Here is a 24,474-nt window from a genome sequence, read left to right as displayed (position 1 = left end):
CTCTGGGATCCGCAGCGTCTCTAGGAATTGAGAGAGTGGGGAAGTTAGGATTGAGGAGGAGGATGGTGGGGGCTGAGGAGTGGAGGAGCAGCGTGCATCTCATCTCTTGTCGTCCAGGGCCCTTGCACCCCCAGCGTGGCTCCGGAGGCGGCGAGACCTGCCTGAAATTGATTGGAGGGGACTAGAGTGTGCTTGTGGGGTGGGGTAGTGGGGGCGGAGAGAAGGGATCTCAAGAAGGGCGCCAAGTGCTGTGACCAGAGGCCTAACACGAGGAACCTTGGAAACAGGTATAGCTACGGATTTATGGGTTTTAAAATGGAACGTCTTGGTGAATGGACATAGCGTGCATTACACAGTCTGAAGTCACAGCCCTCGCAGGTTTTCCCAGACCTTAAAGCCACGTTCTCGTGTATGACACTTAAACAACTCAGTTTCCTTGTCTTTCCTCCCTCCCTACCCACCTAAGGCTAGAGAAGCTCTTAGTTCATCCACTGCGTAGGATTGTTACCGTGTCAAAGGCTTTGGAAATGTATATTTTACTGGTGATGGTCATAGCACTTTGGAAAACTCAAAAGTGAAACGAAGAAAATAAGTATCACCAACCTTTTCCCCAACCCCTCTCATCCTGAGGAAACCATTATAACTAATTTGGTAAAGAGAGAGAAAGAAAGAGAGAGAGAGAGAGAGAAACTTCACTGTTTTGAATCTTGCTTTAAAAAAACCTGACTTTGTAATGCAATCATTTAACAGTCTATGAAATATTCTTCAGATATCTGATGATCCAGAATGTAACTGTACCATAATTTAACACTTTATTGCTAGAATTTTATGCAGTCTTTGATTTCTTGCTACTACTTATCCATGTGTATTAATCTTTGTCAGAACCTTTCTTTCCTTAGGATGATGCCTGAATATAAAATAGCTGAATGAAAGTGAATGGGTTCATTTTAAAATACAAAATCGTTTTTCTTGATGGTGAGGTGTTTAAGAGGTGGATTAATCTCATTGGGCAACAAATAGAGAAGATATTAGTAGTTAGGTATATGAGAATCAGAATTCAGATAATTTGTCTTAAAAATTCATATTCAATGTAATAATTTTATATTTAGAAAATGAAACTGTACCCATTGTTTATATAACTTAAACTGCCGAAATAAAGCACCACAAAAACTTTTTATCAGGTTGGTTTTTTTATCAGGCTTGGCTTTGCAGCAGATGGAGGGGCTAGGGCAAGCTTGTCCAACCTGTGGGCCCGAGGGTCACATGCAGCCCAGGATGGTTTTGAATGCCACCCAACACAAATTCATACATTTTCTTAAAGTATCATGAGTTTTTTTTTTTTTAAGCTCATCAGCTATTGTTAGTCTTAATGTATTTAATGTGTGTACCAAGACAATTCTTCTTCTTCCTATGTGGCCCAGGGAAGGTAAAAGATTGAACACCCCTGGCCTACAGTGTTCTACTGTGAAGTTTCAGTTTTAGTTCGGCCTAGAATGTTTTAGTACAGAAGGCAAGTGAGATTTTCTCTGTTTCTCCAAGGACTTTTGAAAAAGTGTAAAAGCACTGGGCCCAGTGTTGATGTTGAACCTTGCTGTAAAAAAGTATTTTTGATACCATTTGTATCACTTTACTAATAGGAGCTGTTCATATGTTGGGAAAATGGTTTAGCTTAACTCTATCACGGTAGTTGATAGTGATGAACTAACATGGAATAATAATCTGTAAACCATCATAGACGGTAATAGGCTATGTTGTTGCTACCTTAGGATCATAATGGACTTCCTAAAATTCAAGAGTACTAAAAGAAGTAAAATGAATATTAACTCTTGATTTCTGAAAGGGCTATGGTTCACTTGGAACACAATACAAACTGTGAATCATGTACACATTGGCAATAATGGTTTATACTAACTGCACAGTGCTTACCTTGAGAGGACTCTATGCTATTAAAGAAAAAAATAATCTGAGCCTTCTGAAGTAGCTATAAACAAATGAATATTTAACTTCATAATAAAAATATGACTATTTTGTAAATGCACCAAGGTAGAAGTAACAAATCAACTGAGGCAATTTATCAGGTTTCTGTGGTTAAGAAACTGGTAACGTGGAATTTTAGTATACATATTTCCAATCATCTAAAAATAAAAAGTCATAATAAACATATTTGCAGAAACTTAAAAAAAGTTAAAATAACATCTTATTTGCAATGATATTAAATAATTCATACAAGTAATTTTTAGCACGTGTGCCTCTCAAGGAATTGTATGAACCCTAACATAATTAGTATCCATATATATTGCCAAATCAATATAACCATGGGCATAAAATATATTAATGTGAAATATATAATTACATATCATTATAATTAACACTGCTAGATTTTATATTATGTGTATCATTTTACATATGAAATTGGAAAATCGCATATATTTCAAGACAAACATTCTATCCAAGCTGTGTGTTCTATCTTCAGAAACTTCCTGAAGATTGGACTTTTCACATACGTCCTGAAAATTGATTTATATCTAAACAACAAAAAATGATCTATTTCAATGAACCTATCATTTAAATATTTTTGCATTTCATGCATATACATTAACATACTATAAAATATTTTCTCTAACTTAAAATCACCACAATGTTATGTTTTATAGGCCTAAACTAAAAAATACATAATTATGGCATTTATATACATTGACATGTTCTACTTTGTTACTATAGATTTTCAGAGGCAACTTAATAATTTAAACAAAATGATTTTATATAGAATAATATTAACTAGAGTAATAAATATTTTTATATAGACAATAATATTAAGAACTATATTCATAGAGTACGGATCACAGTGGCTAAACTTTTGCTGATACGGATAAACCACTGTTAAAAACAACAACAACCAGGGTCTTGTCAATGTTTCAAAATGAATTAAAATCAAATCCAGCAACAGGCCCTGAAATCCTTTATAAGCTCCTTGACTAAATTAAAAAAAATTAACTTGCATAATATGAAAAGTAAAAAATAAAATGTGCATTTATCCTATAGATGATAAATTTTTGCTAATAGAAATTGAGACACTAAATTAAACACTGATAGTTTTAACAGGTTTATATTTCCATGTCAAAGAGACAATTAACATTGCAGTAAAAAAATAATTACCCCTCCGCTGGCCTTTCCTTTTTGAAGCTATATATTCCTGGCGAAGCATACCACAAGGACGGTCATAAAAGTGAAGCCTCATTAAATTACTTTTACACTTATTATACAAGTTTTAATTAGCATTGTACATATTTTAACTGTATATATATTCTTTCAGTTTTCCTGGTTATAGGAAATTACACTGGTTGTGTCAACATTTGTCAATGTGAGGACAAAACTACCTCGGATTCTGTTTTTCAAGAAGTAGGCCTCATTTTTAAACTGTGCTAACTGTCGTCTGAGATGACTAAAATATTATCAGTTGGGATTTCTCAGGAACAGTTCTACAGTTCTGTCGTTTGCTAAACATACGAGCATTGTCCCGAGCAGTTTCAATCACTCAGACCGCCGGACCTCTACCTCTAACTCACAAAGAAAGCCCATTTCCCTGTTGGCTGCAAAACTCCCCCAAGAAGCAAGTGCTTGCTCCTCGCAGCAGTAACTGATCCTACGATCCTTGTTAGCATTTCAGGAAGTCGCTGCCTGCGTGCCCCTTCTCTCGCAGGTCCTCCACTCTCCTGGAAGGTGGGAGAGGGTGACCTCGCCGGGAGGCTGGGGAGAAAAAAGGCCGCCTCCAGAAAGTTTAGATGGTTAGCAACAATTCTCCCCAAGGAGAAAGAAAGTGTGCTTGAAATACACCTTTCCTACTCTGTGTGTGTGTGTGTGTGTGTGTGTGTGTGTGTGTGTGTGTGTGTGTCTTAGTCATTCCCACCCAGGATATTCGGGAGTCACTGACTTCTGAGGTGGGTTTAGAAGCTCTGTTGGCCTCAGTTTCCCACGATTGAGGGGCTGTGTGAAGGGAGGTCCAGGTTCAATGGTATTGCGAGAACCACATGTCTAAGTCGTTGTAACCCGAATGGGGAAGCCTCCACCGCCGGTTATCTCCTCCTCCTCCTAGTTTGGGCTAGAGACGAATTATCGGTTTACGAAATCACACCAAACAAAACAAGTGCCGAATGCGCCCCGGACTTTTCGAGGGCCTTTCCTACCTGGTCTTCTAGGAAGCAGCTGCTGCCCTAGACGCTGGCTCCTCAGTAGCATCAGCACGAGGGCCACAGCGGCGGGCGCCCCTGGCGCTGCCCACTCCCCCGCGAGCCGCGGGATGTGAACCACGAAAACCCTCACTCGTGGCGGGCCGCACGCGCGCCGAATCCGGAGGGTCACCAAGAACCTGCGCACCATGTTCTCGCCGCCTCCACTGCCGAGCTCGGCAGCCGCTGCGCCGCCCTTTGGCACCAGAGGTGAGCAGCGCCGCTCCTGCCCCCCTAACTGCAGACTGGGACCCACGCACCGCCCCCTGCCCATCTCCGCCCCGCAGGCGCGCACCCGCCTTCCCTGAGCGCGCCCGCCCCCCACCTTCACCCCCACCCCCACCCCCACTCCCACCCGGACCTCCAAGATCTCGGAACGGCTCTGAGCCCTGCGCACGCGGGAAGGGCTGCCGGAGGCGCCCGTAGGGAGGCGCGCGCGCGGGCGGCTCAGGGCCCGCGTTCCTCTCCCTCCCGCCTACCGCCACTTTCCCGCCCTGTGTGCGCCCCCACCCCCACCACCATCTTCCCACCCTCAGCGCCGGCGCCCCGCGGTGACGGCCCAGGGGCCGGACGCCTGGAACGCAACTCCAGGCAGCTCGCCCCCTAGCTACATCCGTCACCTGACACGGCCCTACCAGGAACAGCCGCGCTCCCGCGGATTCTGGTGCTGCTCGCGTCCCCGCTCCCCTATTCCCCTTATTTTATTCCTGGCTCCCCTCGTCGAAAGTCTTCCATTCTTCAAACTAGATTATTTAAAAATGAAAAAGGAAGAAAGGAAAGCGAGGTCATCTCATTGCTCTGTCCGCCAATCAGGAGGCTGAATGTCAGTTTTGAACTAAAAGCCGCTCCGCTCCTCTTCTAGATTTGGAAAACAAGCGAAATTAAACGAAACCGCTGCACGCCTCTAACGCGACATCTGGACACGGCGTGGCGCTGGCGCTGCCGCTGCCGGAGCTGCGGGCCCGGCCTGGCGCCGGACTAGGTAGGTGGAGTCGCACCCCGGGGTCCCAGCTGGGTCCGGGCGCCCCTTCCCCTCCCAGCTGCCCGCGTCGCCGAGAGCGCCTGGCTGGGACAAGAACCGAGTCCATTGTGTCTAGCCCATTTTTATTTTCGGTTTTAACCTTCACGACAGCCGCGGAGCATCTGAGCGCTTCTTCCTCTTTCCTCTTCCCCCCGCGCTCCCCTCCCCCGCGGGCCGCTCCTCTCCTGTCGCCGCGTCCTCGCGTAGAATGGTTGTCTTGGCGACCGTTGGCCGCAGCCGCCTCCACGCTCTGCCCCGCGCCCAGACACCCCGACACCCCTTGATCCCGCCGCCTGACTCCTAGGCGTACGTTCTCTCTCCGGTCTCCCCCTCCATGTCCCCTCCTCCCCTTTTCTTCCACATCACCGATCCTTTCTGGACTCTCTCCTTTCCTCCTTTCCAGCAGGGAGACAGGAAAAGCGGTCCTGTTTGAGAACAGTAAAAGCAGGGCAAGGAAAGGAAGGAGCGGCAGAAAGGAGGGGTGAGTCGAGGACACAGGGGCAGCCCGAGAATGCGGAGGAGCCGGGTCCTGAGCGCGGTCTAAGCGAGGCTCGGCTCTCGTCCAGGAACTCGGACGCGGGCTCGCCGGCTCTCTGCGCGCGGGAAGTCGAGCCCAGGACGCCGCCTTCAGGCCGGCGCGCTGACCCGGTGCCCCGACCCGGAGCCTGCGGTCTGCCTGGATCTGTCCTAAACCTCGCAGGCTGGACCCGCGGCCTGAGTGGCTGGGTGTGTGCCAGAGGATACGGGACTAGGCCCAGCTCCGGGAACCTGGAAATGTGGCCCGCTTCTCAGTGGCTTCCTGTTCATGCGCTTGGGCCTAGTGGCCTAGTTGAAGAAGTGGAACCACAGCGTGAGCCGACAGGGCCTTACAGATCAGACGTCAAGCCCCCCGACCTTACAGGGGAGGAAAGTGAGGCCTGCACTGGGTGAGCCACCCACTTAAGGCGGTGCGGTAGCCTAGAGGAGCGGCAGACTTCTCTTTCCCCATCCCCCGGCCCATCATTTGACGTTGCTGCCGGACCTCGGTACAAACCCAAGACAAAACGGGGCCCTTTGGAAAAAGTGAGATTTAGCGATCACTCTTAGGTAGCCACTCTAAATACCTATCTAGATATTTACAAATGCATCTCCCCGGTAGGTAGAGTTCACTCAGAATTTACCCAACACCGTGCTTTGTGCTGGGGCCACATGCCACCTGTCTGTATAGTATGGCTGCTCTTTCTCCCTCTTCACAAATCTAGCTCTTTTTCCTTCAGGTCTCTTCTGAAGTAGCCCCTCCTCAGAAATGCTTCCCTTTTCAGGCACCCTCATACCACCGTGATTTTTTCCTTTATAGCACTTAGGACGAAGAGATTATTTTAGTTATGTATTTGTTTACTTGTTTGTTGTGTAGAATGTCAGCTCCATGGGAACCAGATCCTTTTATGCGTCTTCCTGTGCACCTATGCCACGCCCCCAGCATTCCCCTCCTACCACCACCTTCACCCGGCCTCCGCCTCTGTAGGAGGGCATTAAGTTTTCTGTCCCACAGAGGAAGGGCGCTTTAGAAAGGGTTAGTTCATCCTGGAAGAAAAACGATGTCGGATGCCCAGCATAGTGTCATTTAAAGATACTGGAGGAATGGAGTGGGGGCGGTGAGGAGTTTCTTGGGCCTAGACAATGTAACTAGTTTTTGCAATAAATCATGGTGGGGAAAGGAGAAAAGACACTTATTAAACATCTTTTGAAGTCGCTATCTATATCAGTCAGTTCTCCAGGGAAACAGAACCAATTGTGTATGTGTGCGTGCCACACATATGTATATGTATATACACACAGTCATGGGGTTGCTTAACAACAGGGATACATTCTCAGACATGTATCTTTAGGCGATTTCATTGTTGTGCAAACATCATATACAAACCTAGATGGTATAGTCTATTATACATCTAGGCTGTATGGTATGGTCTATTGCTCCTAGGCTACAAACCTGTACAACATGTTACTATACTGAATACTGTAGATAATTGTAACAAAATGTAGTTTTATATCTAAACATAGAAAAGGTAGTATGTTGTGCTACAACGTTAGGACAGCTATGACATCACTAGGGGATAGGAATTTTTCACCTCCATTATAATCTTATGGGACACCACCAATATGTGACTGTGGTTGACTGAAGCATCGTTATCCAGCACATGACTGTGTGTGTGTATACAATTTTATATATACATACATTATATGTCTACACACACATATGTGGGGGAGAGAAAGAGAGGGAGGGAGAGAGAAAGAGAGAAAGAGAAAGAGAGAAAATACTTATTTTAAGGAATTGTCACAGAAGATGGTGGGGGTTGACAAATTGGAGACCCAGGGAAGAGGTGTTGAATCCAAAGGCAATCTGGAAGCAGAATTTCTTCTTCCTTGAGGGACCTCAGTCATTTCTCTTAAGCTCTTCAACTGCTTGGATGAGGGCCGCCCATATTATTGAGGATAATCTGCTTTTTAAAGTCTACTGACTTAAATGTTAATCACATCTAAAAAGTACCTCCACAGCAATATTTAGACTGGTGTTTGACCCAAACACTGGGTACCACAGCCTAGCCAAGTTGGCATACCAAATTAACCATCACACTATCCCATCATGCCTGAGGGGCTCTCTGACCCTCAGTTTTCTGAGGATCAAATTTAAATTGAGGGATCTATCTTTATTTATTGGACCCATAAAGCTCAAAGTATAATCATTTTCTCTCCACAGGAACTAGACCTAGGGATAAGGGTAATTGCTTATTTCAGAGGAATGCCATCTGAATAAGAGGATAATTATATAGTAAGCTCTCTGTTCAAAAAATGTAAATATTAAAATTTGAACATCTAAATTCCATCTTGGTTTCCCCCACTGCCGCTGCCCAATACCTGTTCTCTTTCAGTTGCAGTATGCAGAGGAATTCTAAGTTTAATATTAGTCTCTGCAAAATACAACGGTGAAGATGACTCTCTAGCATAACAATGGGTATGTGGTATTCCAAATACTTTTGGAATTCAGAGTGACTTTTGGCTATGTGCTCTTCAAAAAATTAATAATGAAGAACTGAGCATGTACTTTCACTTATATTACTGATTTTATCCTCACAGTGGCCTTTCAAAATTGGGATTATTACTCCTGTTTTACAGGTGAAAAGAATGAGGCCTAGAAAGGCTCAAATCTTGAACACTTCATGGCCAGCAAGAGCCAGGGCTGGAATCATCAGGCAGGCCTTTGGGCTACAAGCCTTGCGCCTTTTCTGTTGTCCCAAAGGCCAGGGTCAATGGGGAGTGAGTTATCGTGGGTCACTTACGCAGACAAAATCACTGAATATTGGAAGTTTTTGGGGTTCTCTTCCACTGGCCTAAAAACCTGAGTTAATTTTGAGTTTTTTTTAACAGGGGTAAACAATTTTCTGTTTTAGATCAGCGAATTCATTCCATAGGCAGAGACAGGAGAGAAAAATCTTACTGAATATCCCTTGTCTTGTTCTCCTCCTCCCCCAACTTAATGTCCTATGACGCTAGCTTTATCCCTTAGGTAACTCTTGATTATCCAAATTTCATGAGAAACTTTCCTAACATTGCACATGCTCAAGCTCAAAACCCCAAAGTCATAAGAAAAAAGATACCATAAGCAAGAATAAAAAACAATTATTTGATCATATATGTCAAAAGATTAATTACTAGACTATATAAATAAACACATAATCCAGTAAAACAACAATCCAATAAAAAAGGCAAAGGATATAATAATTTATAGTAGAATATGTGCAAATGGTAAAAAATAAATGAAAAAATAATCTTACTCATTAATAAACAAATGTAAATAGAAACAATGGCATATAACCACAAGTGTGGCAAAAAGAAAAAAGACTACTTTGACAAAGTTGTCAGGAAACAATCACTCTTACTATTACAACTGGCATAATTGTTTTGAAAGGCAGCATTAAGATATCTATCAAAACTGTATGTGCATATATGTACCCTTTGACTCAGCTATTCCACTATTTTAAGTATGTAAAGACATACACAAATAATGTATGGAAATATATATACACATATATATTATATAGTATATATAGTTCATATGTATATGTTTGTGTATATATCTATATACTTATATACACCCTTTGACTCAGCAATTCTATTCCTATAACTCATGTATGAAACATATATATAAAACATATGTTTATATACACATATGTACACACATATCTGTAAGTATGGGAAGATGTACACACATATGTACACATATATATATACATACATATGTATATATGTATTTTATGTATGGATACATATGTATATATGGATAGATTTTACACCCACAGACACATTTAGATATGTAACTTCAGCTAAAGCAATTCACTCCTATATAAATTGCTACAGATAACTTGTATAAGTATGCAGAAATGTTTCTTTATAGCAGTGTGTATTAGCAAACAAACTGCAAGAAAGAGAAAAACGATTGACATGCTTGTGAGGAGACTGTATTTGTTGTTGTTGTTGTTACGGCTCATTCATAAAATACAAAACTGTGCAGCCATAAAAAATAATGAAGTACATCTATATGCATTGACAGTGGAAGTTGTCAAAGATCTATTGCTAATTAAAGAAAGCAAATGACAGAATAGTATGATCCCATTCATGCTTTCCAAATATGCATGCTGGGGGAGAGATGTTTGCAATTATATGCACATATATTTCTGGAAGGATGATTAAATATTTGTAATAGTGGTTACCTTTGGGTAGTAAGAATGAGGGTAGGAAAAATTTCAGATTTTTGCTTACTACTTTTTGCTTTCTGGACTGTTTGAAAGTTTACCATGAGCAAGAATTATTAAATAACAACCACAGGAATATTGGGGCTCAAACCTAGAGATTCTAATTTTGTAGACCTGGAGCTGATCAACAAGTCTAAATGTTAAAACATCCTCATGGGTGATTCTGACATGGAGTCAGGATCGAGAAACAATTTTCTCAAATGGAAGGGGTTTTAAACTTGTTGCCCTCAAATGACTACTGAGGCAAACACCATTCTTGTAGACATAAGACATACTTGGGAGCAAATGTGTAATAAAGTGGTATGCTTCCCTAGAAAGGGGACAACCTTAAATCTTTCTGTTTATGGTGGTATTTAAACATATTAGAAACTACTAATTTTGGAATAGTCTTATTATGATAAGTCTAACTCTCAAAGGCAGTCCAGAGATTAGCAAATAATAGAGGATGATCAAATGTTTTTCAGAAAATATTATAGGTGGCACTTTGGCAGGAGATTCTGAGAATGGTGAAAGGGTACGTCTGTGCCCTAGGAAAGGTGATAGAGCTTAGAAACTCAGAACTCAGATGGAATGAGAAGCCATGCCATATACATCTTTCCAATAGTCACTCTCCAGAAGAAAACTCTGTGTTGACAATAATCTGCTGACTTGTCTGTGGGTTTGTGAACAGAAGAAACTGTTTCTTCTTTTATGTTTGTGTATTATTGCTTATAAATATATTCTAAAATATATAATAAACAATAACAGTACTTGCAGCTTAATTAAAGAAAAATGCAAGTATCTTATTTATACTAAGAGGAGAGAGAAACCTGAAGAACAATGGATTATCCTTACATATTTGGTTTGGGATTACATTGAGAGCTACCTAGATACCAGACACCCATTCTTGGTCCTGACTCCTACTCTGTTATCCATAGCTCAGTACCTAGTATCTGGTGCAGAAAGAAGTGGAATGGAATTATCAGGAAGACCCAGTTTTTAGCCAAGACTAAAAGGTTTTAGCCAAGGGGATGGAAGCATTTGTGTACAGATAGAAGGCAGATGGGAATTTGTTTAAAATGGAATGGAGACCCAGAGGTCACATAAGACAGGGTTCAGAGGAAGTAGCCCCAACAACATCATAAATAGAGAACATTGATAATGAGAGGATAGATAGATTATGCATTTGGGGAGGAGGCCAAATATAAGAAATAAGACATGGTTTACTTATTGTAATTGGTCTTAAAGTTTTGAGTGGAACTCTGTTGTAAAATATTTTCTGTGCCAGAGCTGACTCCATGTATCTACTGGAAGTCTAATGCCAGGGGCTTCTGAGTGTGAAGTGGATTAATAGGTGTTTGGGGTCCTTTGTAAACCTCTAGTGTAATGTGAATAGCTGCGAGGTAGTCAGCGTGTCATCTTAACACATTGTTCTTAGTTCTTTTTCCAGCAAACTCTTTGTTTTACATTTAGTTCACACCGCAAATTAGTAAGTCAGGCTTGGTGCTTTTTGACCCATACATTAATTTACATTACTGTGCTTAATGTACAATCTGTGCCAATTGCATATTATTAATTAGTGGCACTAGTGTTATTTCAAATTTTCTTTTATTATGTAATTAATAGGGCCTATATGTGAAAGTTACTGTGTTTCTGTAAAATGAAGTATTTTTTTCCTTATGCAAGGAATGACATTAAAATCTTCTGAGTAGGGAATTTAAGAGGCAAGAAAGGAGTAATTTCATTTGGATAGCTGAAATTGAGAAAAGTTTTATAGAAACTTTTCAGGTATGAAGGATAGTAGTAAAGATACATGAGTTAGCACTCATATATTGAATTAGTTAAGGAACCAATGTGGGAATCTAGGTCTTCTATCTTCCAGTCAAGTCCTAGTTTCACTTTTCTTCATTCCCTCTTTCTTTCCTGTCGTTATAAGTAGACTAGCAAGATATTGAAAGTACTGAGGCTCAACTGTTGTTGCCCTTTTAAGTAATTTCTAAAATTAAAATTGTCTTATTTTCATATATATGTGATTGTGTATCTAGGTATCTCTTTGTAGCTTAGTAATTGAACACTGTGAACTACACCAACCTAAGCATTATTCTCCAAGTTTTCATCAAATAACTAGACAGTTTCTGTTAATACTGAAAATCTAGTAAACGTGTCAGAATTTGGTTATGATTAGTTGCTGACATAAAACATAAGGGCAGACCTCGTTGTACTTTAGAAGATACTGGCTTTCACATTTGCCCCAGAAGGCAGTTCACATGAGTGCTTCTTCAGATAATGTCTCTAAGTTTTGCATATCATGAGTTCTACTTGCTCCACTTTTGAGAGTGGCAATGTATTGAACATTGTAAAAATTATGCTCTATGATTTAAAAAATCTGTCTCTGGTAAAGCATAAAAAGAAAATTAGTTTATGTTTCACTGTTTAAAATAATTGAGGGAGTAATTATAGAATCAGCAAAAAGAAAAAAAAGAACCCTACTGACTATTACATATCAATGCACACAGTGTGTTAATATTTTCAAAAAAGGGAGGGCAATCTCAATATAAGTGTAAATGAAATTAGTTTTTGTATGCATTTGCTGAAGGTCAGTTACCTAGCTTCATACAATAAATTATTTGATGCTGGACACAGTATTGTGCTTGCATACTAGGGAAATAAAATGTCATGAAAGTATTCCTAAGTATACATTTTCCCAGAGGCGTTTGGGGTTTTATCAATCTCAAGCTCTCCTCTTGAAACTGTTTCATTCCTTAGTTATGAAATTACTAATTTTAACCATTTAAGGCACAGGAAATTTTACATAGATTTTGCTTTAACAGCAAAACACCCTTTAAAAAATTCATCCACTTAGGTGAAAAATAAAAGACAAAAATGAAGCCAAATGAATGTTATTAAATTTATAAACTTATTTAACTTTCCAGATCTTGTTGGAATAAATGTCAGGTAGCAGAATTTGTACAAACCTTGGTCATGTCTTATGTTTAGATATGAACTTAACAGGTATACCTAATTTTCTGTAATTCTACAATGGAGCCAGAAGCAGGACTCATGAAAATAGTAACTATATGTTTTTGCATGTATCCTTCAAAGTGAAATCCTTAACAAATTTAACAGTATATATTAGGCTTCTGATGAAACAGCTAAACCTGTCTGCCAGGTGGCTTCGAAAATGGAATTAATTTTTACATGGCATTGGTAAGTTACTATTTCAATACAACCAGGTGGTAATTGATACCCAATAATGTTTTAGGTTTGCTTTATATCAAAAAAACTAACAAAACAAAAAAAGTGTAATATAGTACTGTGGGATCCACAATAACATTTTCTTTAGTTTCCCTTAATATCAGGTTGTCATTAGGAAAGATTCCACAAGTTATTTAAACTAGAAATGAAGTATCATGTTTCATATCTATTTCAAGGGATAATTTTTCATGACCCAGTATAATGCAACTAGCAAATTTAAACATCTTGGAATTTAAGATATAGAGGTCAAATTAAGGGATTTTATAAACCAAACAGGAGATTTTAAATTATCAACTGACTTCTTTTATATAGAATGTTTTCTAGTAATTGTAAAATACTGTAACTTTAAAAATATTATTCTTGTAGGCTCTAATGATTGAGTGCTTAAGTGATAACTAGAAATATATTTTCTGTCCCTGTGCTTCAGTTTGAAAATGGAGGTTCCATTATCTTTGTTCCAAAAATTTGGGTTTTTATAGGTGTGTTGGGGGTGGTTATTCTCCATATTGTTGACATTTTAAAATAGTTTTCAAACAAGCTGTTTATATTTACTAGAAGTTAGAGAAAGAAAAGCCACCTTAGGAACTTACAAGAAAGATCATTGTGTATTTCTGCTTTTTTTTTTTTTAAAGTTATCTTCATGTGTATCATTCATGATTTTGGATGACAAGCTGGTACAATGGGAAGAAAAGCAAGACAACCATAATCAGCTTTGGAACTAGATGCACTTACTTTGTGCATCCATGGAATGAATATCTTGTGACCTTTGGCAAGTTACTTGATATTTCTTTGCCTCATTGTCCTCATCTGGGAAACAATACTTATCTCTCAGGTTTAAATATTAAATTAGCAAATATATTTTAATGCATACCTGGCACAGATTATGTGTCAATAAACATATCCTTTCCCCAATAACATATGCTCTTATTCTCAACTAACTTTCCCCAGTAATATGTTCATTTTGGGAATAGGAATTGGTAGAGAAGTAAAGATTTGTGTATTCAACTCAAATGTACTCCTTCTTGTAAGTCTCCACTCTCGAATTACTTGTTTCTGTTCCTTTTTTCTCTTTTAAATGTGTATCTAGTAGAATGAGCATTTAGAAGCATAATACATGTATACATTTTGTGTTTAATTTTCTATGGCATATGTAAGCAGTTTTTATGAATTGCTGGTATTGCTTATGAGCAATTATTACAAACGTTGAGAGAAGGGAACCCCTGTGAACCTTTAACATTTCTCAAGAGTTAGTGGTAAATCCATGAACATATATATATATATATTTTAATTAATTAATTTATTTTTTTATTATTATACTTTAGGTTTTAGGGTACATGTGCACAATGTGCAGGTTTGTTACATATGTATCCATGTGCCATGTTGATTTCCTGCACCCATTAACTCGTCATTTAGCATTAGGTATATCTCCTAACATGAACATATATTTTTAAACTAAATTACCCACCTCTTGGGAGTTCAATCTCTGTTAATTCTTTATTAAAGCAGTGAAGTATCAGTTGTTCCAATGATATAATGATCAAGCAATCCTGGAAATTAAATCCCAAAGCAGTGCACCTTTAGTTTGTTCAGTGATAGTAGGATGTCCCACGAGCCATCATATATTTTCAAGTTTTTATACTCAATCTATTTTTTCAGCAATCTTTTGGGAAATATCCCAAGATAATTTACTGCATAAGTGCATCTATCTTCTAAAAGACATTTGGAATATTTCTTAGTCTGACCTCTGCACCCTGAGACACTCTATAAAAGAAACAATCAGAAAAATTTAACAAAGAAATAAATAGGTTAAGAAGAAAGCAATCTAGGCGTTTGCACTGAATTTGCAACAGTGCCATTGCTACATTTAAGAGCTGTAGTTCTTCCTCACATTTTAACTGAGAGCCACTAGTTATAATATTACTTAAAATCTCCCCATTAAATAAGACAGTTGCTGAACAACTAAAAAGTACAAAATATCACAAAATCAAAAAGTAGCAAGTCATAAGGGGATTTCCGCATCCTAGCATGTGTGTGTGTGTGTGTGTGTGTGTGTGTGTGTGTGTGTATGAAAGAAAACGTTACAGTTAACCGTTACAATTGCTCTCACTCCACTCCACCACCTCATCCTGTGTAGTCTGCCTCCGGAACCCGCGGGAATCTCTCCTCAGTGTAGTAAGAGCAAAGGCCAGCACCCTGTGCATAGGTACTCTGCAGCGTCGTGATTCAGGGATTTTAGCATCTGTCGTCGCTTGCACATCCTGTCTTACCCCTCTGCTATCTGGTGGAGTTGGGCGCGGGTCTCCAGGGCTTCCAGAGAGTGTCGTTTCGCATGTGACTTGCCATGCGCCCGAACTAAAGCGCCGCCGGGCCCTTACTGAAGCCCACCTCGGCCCTCGTCCACTTTGTCCTCAGTCTTCAGGTTTTCCTTTCTGCTGCCAGGGCCTAAGTTGTGGGTTCACCATAACTCCTCAGCAGACAGTGGAGTGAACGCATCGACTGCCCCCACCCAAGTGCTAATCACTGCCTTCTCCCACTCAGCGCTGGAGTGGGAGATTCATCCATCAGAAGATTCGTAGCCACCAGGGCCGGTCAAGGATTTCATATGCACTTTCCCTCAGAAAACCCTGAAAAGCAAACGACCCCTGGAATGTCACACACTCCGAAATATCCCTGGAAATCTGCTTCTCCGTGTTTCGCTTCATGGTGAGTGTCGAGGGCCAGATAAGACAAAGAAAAAAAATGTATGGAAGGTTATTCCCGGTCGGCTCCTCCTTCCTGTGAGTCTCAGACAGGCTTGCAGGCTTACAGGCTTTCCGCCGCTCCCCGTTGGCAGCCTTCATCGAATTAGGTGGGTGGGGGTGGGAAATTGGGTAAGAAAATAAAGTCGTTGTGGGCGGCTGTGGAACCTGGCGTCAGTCCCCCGTGGCCGCGCGCAGGTACCCTGCAACGTCGCGGTGGCCCCGCTCCTCGGCCAGGTCCACGGGCAGACGACCCCAGGCATCGCGCACGTCCAGCCTTGCCCCGGCCCTGTGCAGCACCACCAGCGTGTCCAGGAAGCCCTCCCGGGCAGCATCATGCACCGGTCGGGTGAGAGTGGCGGGGTCTGCGCAGTTGGGCTCCGCGCCGTGGAGCAGCAGCAGCTCCGCCACGCGGGTGCTGCCCATCATCATGACCTGCCAGAGAGAGCAGAGTGGTCAGAGCCAGGGTGAGGGCAAGTATGGGAGATGCCGGCCGGGGCAAGGCAGGTGGAGCCATTTAAAGAAACACCTATTTGTAAAGTATTCACGCAGTGCAGAGGTGTTCAGGTCTCTGGTGTCTGGTGTTTCTTCATTTGCTGATGCAATCCGCTTTCCCACCCCACCTTCAGGTTATACTCTACTCAGTACAAATTAAATGCCATTTTATTCTCTAAACGTGCAGAGACAAGAAAGTTGATGGTAAAGTGATGATCATCATTATGGAAAAACAAATCTTGATTTCCATTGGAACATGGGAATCTATTTTGTTAAATGATTTATGGGCAGAGTTAAATTTATTCGGCTTTTGAAGTTTTAAATTATTTGCCTTGCTGACCCCTCCCCCATAATCCAGGTCTACAAATATTTATTAGGTAGTCAACTACTGTTTGTTAGAAGTTGGGAGTAATGGTTTAGGGGAGAAAATAAACAACTAAGTTTTTTTCTTTTTTTTTTTTAATTTATTTAGTTCTCATAGCAAATCCCGTGTGGAAGGCTTCTGTTTGTCATGTGTCTGTGCTCATAACTGGATTGTAGTGTGATAATTTGAGCCAAAGTTGGAGATTAGAAGGGAAAGTAAATTAAATCATGCAAAATCTTGTAAAATTATAATAAATGATTTTTCCTTAACAGTTCTATCATTTTAAATTTAGACTGTAATATTTTTAATGTAACATAAAACTATATTTATACACTACAGGATTTTATAATAGCTAAGATTTAAAAATGTTAAACAGTAAATATTTTGCTATATAAAAAGAGCTTGGGCCAGGCACAGTGGCTTATGCCTGTAATCCCAGCACTTTGGGAGGCCAAAACAGGCGGATCACCTGAGGTCAGGAGTTCGAGACCAGCCTGGCCAACATGGTGAAATCCCGTCTCTACTACAAAAAAAAAAAATTAGCTGGGCATGGTGGGGCGTGCCTGTAGTCCCAGCAACTCAGGAGACTGAGGCAGGAGAATTGCTTGCATCCTGGAAGACGTTGCAGTGAGCTGAGATTGCGCCACTGCACTCCAGCCTGTCTGACAGAGTGAGGCCTCATCTCAAAAACATAAAATAAATAAATAAATAAATAAATAAATAAATAAATAGAGCTCGGATGTTAGCAGTCAATCAGGATTATGCATAACTTAGAAAAAATGATGTTTTGCAGGAGTAATCCTATAGCAGCCATTTGTGTACATGAACATTATGAAAACATTTGCTGTCATATTTTAAGTTAATTATAAGACAATTTTTGGTAACTGTCCAAGTCTAAAATTGAGTTATTTGTTATGGGTTTATGTACTTTAAAATATACCATTTAATTGAAAGGCAGTATATTTCTCATGTTTTCTTGGCGTGTTTCATTAATATTAGAAATGTTCATTTCATCTCTTAAAAACCGTGGTAAGTTATATCTACTAGTGATGTAAGGATATTTTACATAGAAAAGAGGGGAAAATAGCTGTTCTTAGTATTTCAGAAAATGGTGAATTACATATATAACTTGTTTTTATAATTAATAGAATTTTAAGTTTTTAAGAAGCACTTTACAATATTTTTGCTCCTTTAAAAATCCCTTATTTGTTATATCATTATTCTAAGAATTCAAAAGAAATGAACACTTCTTCAAAATCTACACTATTAACAAGATCCCTTAATATTAGCTTAGTTTTGGAGGGTGATAGTGAGGTGAGTACTGAATATGACCAATAGCCAACAGTAAAGTACAAAAGCATTGTCCTAGATTGTAAAAGAAATTAAAAATATCAGTACTTATTAAAGCAGGATTCGTAGTTAAACATTGAATAAGTGTATTTTAACAATGAAGATAAGGATGCATTATTTATGAAGATCCTTTGCCATTCAAAAAGGACCTAACAGTTGCTGCAGGAATATTTTTGTAATATGGGCACTGAGTATGATAATTAAAGAATGAGAAACCTATAGAACTATGTATTTTTTCTCTTATGCATCACTCATAAGACACTGTTAACATAAAAAATACTAAGTACTGTGGTTGAGGAATCCCGTCTCATTCCTTTGAATTCAATTAGCCTCTATGAGAAAACAATACAACAGATTTCATATAGTAGCTTAGAAGTTTACATTGATTTTTTTCCATGTACTATGATTTTGTGGAATTCCTTAAATCCAATCTAGAATGTGTAACTTATAGTTTACTTATCTTTATCGTTGAAAGCAGACAGACAAGATAATCTTCCTCCCTAAATAACCTTTCCTTTTCTCCTTTTCTCCCCAATTTAGTCTATTCCTTGCATCTCTGATCATGAGATGGCAGAACAAAAACCACTAAAAAAAGCTTAAACAGTGGGTTTTTCAATGTCTCTTTTTAGGATTTTTGCTGGATAAAAAGCCTGTTTTACGCGTGGAATGCACACCTCCGGCCAACGGAGGCTCCTGTATAAATCTACATTGGCGATCTAGGTTCCAGCCCCGATCCGCCGAGGCGGCGCCCCGCGTTCGCGCGCCCCCTGCCGGCGAGGCCCTGGGGCCCCAGCTACCTGGATCGCGCGCCTCCCGAAGCGGTTGACTCCGTTGGGATCCGCGCCGGCTTCCAGGAGCTGTCGCACCTTCTCCACTAGTCCCCGCGCCGCGGCGCTGGCCAGGCCCTCATCGCTGCCGCCCCCACTGGGCATGCCCTTGTTCTCCTCGCGCATTCTGCAGCCCCCAGACGCGCAGCGGCCCGGATAATCCACCGTTGGCCGTAAACTTAACGACACTCCTCCCTTCTTTCCCACGCTGCTCCAGCGCACTCTCCCCTTCCTAGGAGAGCTGGGCTCGGCTTCATTACCCTCCTGCCGTCCTTCTGCGGCTTGGGGCCCCGTGCAATGGCCGAGCGGCCGGTCGTTAGCTCCGGGCTTTTCCTGGCGCTCAAGAACCAGCGGGCGCGACTGGATTGCTTCTGGGAAAAATCGCCTAGCGCGGCCGCAGCCGAGCTCAAAGCCGCTCTGGCCGCAGGGTGCGGACGCGTCGCAGTCCTCACTGCCCCGCCTCGTTCTGGCAGAGTGGGTTGCCAGCCGGCAAAGAATTCCGTTTTCAGCTGGGCCAAGGGGCCGGCGTCTCCCCACCCCCTTAGGCTCCGCCCCCTGTCCGCTGTGCTCGCCGGGAGGCCAGGCCCGGGCCGATGCGTCACGAGGGCGGGGAAGCCTGCCCAAAGGTGCTGGGACGCATGCGCCAGAGACTGGGCCAGGGAGCCGCCAGAAATGCCGGCTGCTCTGCTCGCTGGATGTCCAGTAAGGCCAAGGCTAATATTTTGGGAGTGTTGACCACTGCCCTCAGCTCCTAATCCCCAGTAGGCGGAGCAGAGGATTTCTGTTCCTTCAGCCTTAGGCCAGTTGGTTTCACTGTGGAGACGTTGGTGGCTCCCTTGTGGCCGAGAGAAAGGCGTTCAAAATAACTCCGTCTTTCTTCAGATGTCTGAAAGCGACAGCTCTGCACCTGTCATACAAGTTAAATTCATTCCCAGGCAGTACTTGAACTTCACGAGTTTCATAACTTGTATCAACCTTAGCAATTTTCTCTTGGATGTGTCTTTCTATTTGAATTAGTCAACCATAAAAATAGAGAAAAATCCCGAGAATCATGTTTTGCATGTGCTTTTTAGTTCTTTCCATTTTTGCATTATGGATACAACCTTTAAAAGAGAAAAAAACTAGTTCGAGATTGAGAGTGGCAACCTGGCTACATAAGACAAAAAAAATTATACTTTAAGAATCTGAGATCTGAGTTTCATCATATTTGTACAGTAAATCTTTGTTTGCATTCTTACCTATTTAAACCCACTTTGTCAAGTATCTTATTTTTATTTATCATGAATAATAAAGGAAATTTATGCAGTAATAATGAGACATCATAAGAGAGGGGTGTGGTGCTGGGCTTGTCATTAAACAGGCTGAACCCTGTCATTAAATTCTCTTCTGAAGATCTAAATGCCAAGTGCTTTGTTTCCCCTTCCTAATCTTCCTAGGTGAGTTTGAATCAACATTTATTACTTTAAATATTTAAAACATTTCAGCGCATGCTACCTTGGATAGGGAGAGAACCACAAGTTATGGATTGTTGCCTAAAAACTTTGGTAAGGAAGTGCATAAGTGGACCTCTCCTAAAAGTGAACAATTTTTGTTTACAGAATCATTTTGGTTCAGAGTGCTGAGGAAGACAAAGTCTTAACAGAAGGGCAATTGCTTGTATATTGCAAAATGAGAGTCTTCACATGTTTTTTTTAGGATACCTTGGCTCTGACTCCTCATCCCCCAAATCCCTGTAGGATTAAAGAAATCTCTTTCTTTTAAAGGCAGTGGGGCCCATGGAAGTGGTGGTTAGGGCTGAAAATCTACTGACAGAGCTTCAACAGAGCTGAAATCCACCTGGACAGGGAAGGGAACCAGGTAGCATTAATAACAATTTCTTTTTCTTTCCCATCCAACCCCCATTTCCTAGTCTTCAGTTTCTTAATTTCTCTACCTTTTACTCTTATGCTCTTGCTTTGACCTTTGAGTTTCTCTGAAACTTATCAGAAAAGTTAGGACAAGATATCTGAGCCAATTCCTGAGTCATTTTCTTAGGTAGTAAATATGTCTGAAAAATGAAAGCTGTTTGGAGTTGATAAGGAATTGGAAGATAATGTTTTTCTTTGAGGGGGACATAAAGAATGGTGATAGGGAAAGAACCAATGACTAAGTAGAATGACTGAGAATCTTCCACGAGGCAGATGTGTGAGCTTCGCGAAGCAAGTTGACTGAATGAAAAACAGCTTTGGGTAGGGAAAATGTTGCCGGGGGCATTCGCGCTTACTAGCACCACGGACAGCGCTTTACTTATACTCATGCCTGGGTGGTCCTAACCAGCTCCAGACAGAATTCTAAAGCTTCACACTTGATCTTCCAAAGCCCCTTTTCTCCCGTCAGATAGAAATGACATTATGGAAGCTCAGTGAATTTCTTTGAAAAACCAACCTGCTCAACCTGGTTTTCAAATATGATTGGATTTTATCTAATATTCTCTGTATAAAGAATATTATATAGTCTATATTTGGAAGAAGAGAAGAGAAATCAAACTTATCGTGTACTCTGTACCAAGTGCTCTACAACTGTTGTTTCATTTAACACTCATAAAACTCTTCTGTGGCATGTGTCCATATCTCAATTTTACAAACAAGCCAAAAGGATCAGAGAAGTTGAGTGACTTGTATACTAGCTAATCATTGTTGGAGGTGGGTATAACTTTTGCGATTTCAGAGTCTTTTTACCCTTTATACTACATAGTGTTTTTTTTTTTTATCAGCTGTCATGGTAGGCTTAACTGGAAAAAAGTAATAAACTGGCTTATAATTATTTTTCGGTCTACACTGTGTTTTCCAGATGGCTCACCTCACAGCACACCCTCAACAGACTTCAAAGATGACATTTCACATGTAATACAATAGCACATTTGTCTTGGACAATAGAGTGAGATTATGAAACATTTTACCTCTCTTTGAAACCCAGCTGTCTCTAGGGTGAAACACAATCTATTATTAATGCTTTAAACACATTTAAAAGGTGAAGTGGATGGGAACACACTGGGCAGCTGAAACGTGGAATTGTCAGAGCCATGTCTTTTAATAAGGTGGAGAATTTATAATTGAGAAGAAAGAGAAAGTTAATGGTAAATTGGCGTAGAATTTTGGAGGTCCGTAGAAGAGAATGAGTGGTATCCATTCCAATGTTGCACGTAACTCAGATCACTAGTAATAATGTTTTTATATTCTACTTGGTGAAATTGTCTGTATATGACCTTGATATAAAAGTATGAATAGATCCGCCATCCTCTTTTTCTTCAGCGAGGCGGCCAAGCTGCAAACACAGAGATGCAGATCTTTGTGAAGACCCTCACGGGCAAGACCATCACCCTTGAGGTCGAGCCCAGTGACACCATTGAGAATGTCAATGCCAAAATTCAAGACAAGGAGGGTATCCCACCTGACCAGCAGCGTCTGATATTTGCTGGCAAACAGCTGGAGGATGGCCGCACTCTCTCAGACTACAACATCCAGAAACAGCCCACCCCGCACCTGGTGCTGCGCCTGTGAGGTGGCATTATTGAGCCTTCACTCTGCCAGCTCGCCTAGAAATACAACTGAAACAAGATGATCTGCCATAAGTGCTATGCTCGCCTGCACCCCTGTGCTGTCAGTTGCCGCAAGAAGAAGTGTGGCCACACCAACAACCTGCACCCCAAGAAGAAGGTCAAATAAGGCTCTTCCTTCCTCGGAGGGCAGCCTCCTGCCCAGGCCCCATGGCCCTGGAGCCTCAATAAAGTGTCCCTTTCATTGAGTGGAAAAAGAAAAGTATGAATACAACTAGTTGACTGGCCAAGAGAAACAGTGACCTAACCTTGCCCTCATTTATGCGCACTTTTGCATATGGTTAGGTCTAAGATAGTGTTTATAAGTGAGAAGAGAAGGAAATTCATAATCACTTTTGGGGCTTTTTCAAATTTTTTATGTCACACCTTCCCACCATGAGGTTTGATTTTCTCCATTTTATGAGTTGGGATTTATTGCTCCATGATCCACAGTATATCCACTTCTATATTCCCATGTGTTTTTCAAGATTAATTAAATGGTGGACTTGTTCATCATTTTAGCATCCATATTAGTTTGCTAGGGCTGCCATAACAAAATACCACAGACTGAGTAGCTTAAACAACAAATATTTATTTTCTCAGAGTTTTAACTTCTCCCGAGGCCTCTCTTTTTGACTTGCACATGGCCATCCTGCTGCTGCCTCTTCACATAGTCATCCCTCTGTGCACACATGCCCCCGGATCTCTTGTGTGTGTCCAAATTTCCTCCTCTTTTGAGGACACCAGTCAGATTGGATTAGGGCCCACCCCAATAGCCTTATTTTAACTTAATCACTTCTTTAAGGGCTCTATTTCCAAATACAGTCAAATTGTGAGGTATTGGGGTTAGGACTTTAACATAAAAATTTTGAGGTGACAGAATTTAACCCATAACAACAGCATCTAAATTATTACACATTTTACTTTTCATTTCTTTTAAAACTGTTATTAATAATTTATTCATTTGAATAAGGATTAAAATAAGGCTAGGACATTGAAATTGGTTGAAATTGCTACCAGTCTCTTATCTCTCTCTCTCTCTCTTTTTTTTCTTATAAGGGACAGGTTTCATTCACCTTGTCAACCAGGCTGGAGTGCAGTACTGTGAGTAAGGGTCACTGCTGCCTCGAACTCCTGGGCTTAAGGGATCCTCCAGAGTAGCTGGGACTACAGGTGTTGGCCACCGTGACTGGCTAATATTTTTGCTTTTTTGAAGAGATGAAGTCTTGCCATCTGGCCCAGGCTGGTCTTGAACTCCTGGGCTCACACAATTCTTTCACCTCAGCCTCCCAAAGTACTGGATTGCAAGTGTGAACCACTGCACCTAGCCTCTTGTTTCCTCTTAATCTACAGTTTCCCCCTTTCACCTTCTTTTTTTCTTTTCTTTCAATTTATCTATTGCAGAAATTGGCTTTATCTGTAGTTTTCTAAAGCTTGGATTTTGCCAAATGCTTCTTTATAATGATACTTAACATTTTTCTTTGTCATTCGTATTTCTCATAATTTATTATTTAGGCCTAGAGTCTGTATGTGATTCAAGTTTGATATTTGGGCAAAAGTATTTAATAAGTGGTATTACGTACTTTCACCAAGAGACACATAATATGGTTGTCTCTATGATACTAGCAGCCATGGATAATTATTTCATAGATTATTATTTTCCTGGGGATGGCAAAATGGTGATATTCTAATTTTCTATCCCTTCATTTACTAGCTGGAATGTCTTTTTAATTAATTAATTTATTTATTTATTTATTTATTATTTGAGACAGAGTCTTGCACTGTCACCCAGGCTGGAGTGCAGTGGTGTGATCATAGCTCACTGAAACCTGCAACTCCCAGGCTTAAGTGATCC

The 24,474-nt window shown here is 40.9% G+C and overlaps 1 protein-coding gene, 1 long non-coding RNA gene and 1 pseudogene across 4 annotated transcripts in view; 2 read left to right on the top strand and 1 right to left on the bottom strand.

Moving 5' to 3' along the window:
- The first annotated feature begins 4,599 nt into the window (after positions 1 to 4,599).
- LOC131381999 (uncharacterized) overlaps positions 4,600 to 24,474 on the top strand; it is a 90,066-nt gene continuing 70,191 nt past the window's right edge. For 2 of the 3 annotated variants that reach the window (XR_009211127.1, XR_009211129.1), the window contains exons 1-2: positions 4,600 to 5,208; positions 5,651 to 5,728. This is a non-coding gene — a long non-coding RNA (uncharacterized LOC131381999). The remainder of the gene's footprint in view (positions 5,209 to 5,650; positions 5,729 to 24,474) is intronic. The other variant, XR_009211128.1, reaches the window with a different exon arrangement.
- On the top strand, positions 5,906 to 22,862 carry LOC116458433 (ubiquitin-like; annotated as a pseudogene).
- CDKN2B (cyclin dependent kinase inhibitor 2B) lies at positions 14,616 to 19,528 on the bottom strand. The gene is made up of 2 exons (XM_032138039.2): positions 19,016 to 19,528; positions 14,616 to 16,444 (listed from the first exon to the last, which is right to left on the bottom strand). Exons 1-2 carry the CDS (start codon positions 19,169 to 19,171, stop codon positions 16,184 to 16,186), a joined length of 417 nt encoding a protein of 138 aa, XP_031993930.1. The 5' UTR covers positions 19,172 to 19,528; the 3' UTR covers positions 14,616 to 16,183.

The sequence above is a fragment of the Hylobates moloch genome, unplaced genomic scaffold (genome assembly GCF_009828535.3).
Source record: "Hylobates moloch isolate HMO894 unplaced genomic scaffold, HMol_V3 SCAFFOLD_19, whole genome shotgun sequence".
NCBI classification, from domain to species: domain Eukaryota; kingdom Metazoa; phylum Chordata; class Mammalia; order Primates; family Hylobatidae; genus Hylobates; species Hylobates moloch.
The sequence above is the reverse complement of the archived record's forward strand: the minus strand, read 5'-3'. Positions and strand labels throughout refer to the sequence as shown.

Bases quoted from the DNA above. Each gene is read 5' to 3' on its own strand.
- CDKN2B (XM_032138039.2), bottom strand. From the start codon at position 19,171: ATGCGCGAGGAGAACAAGGGCATGCCCAGTGGGGGCGGCAGCGATGAG. The intron at 16,445-19,015 runs GTAGCTGGGGCC...TCTCTCTGGCAG, and splicing joins TCGGGAGGCGCGCGATCCAG to GTCATGATGATGGGCAGCAC.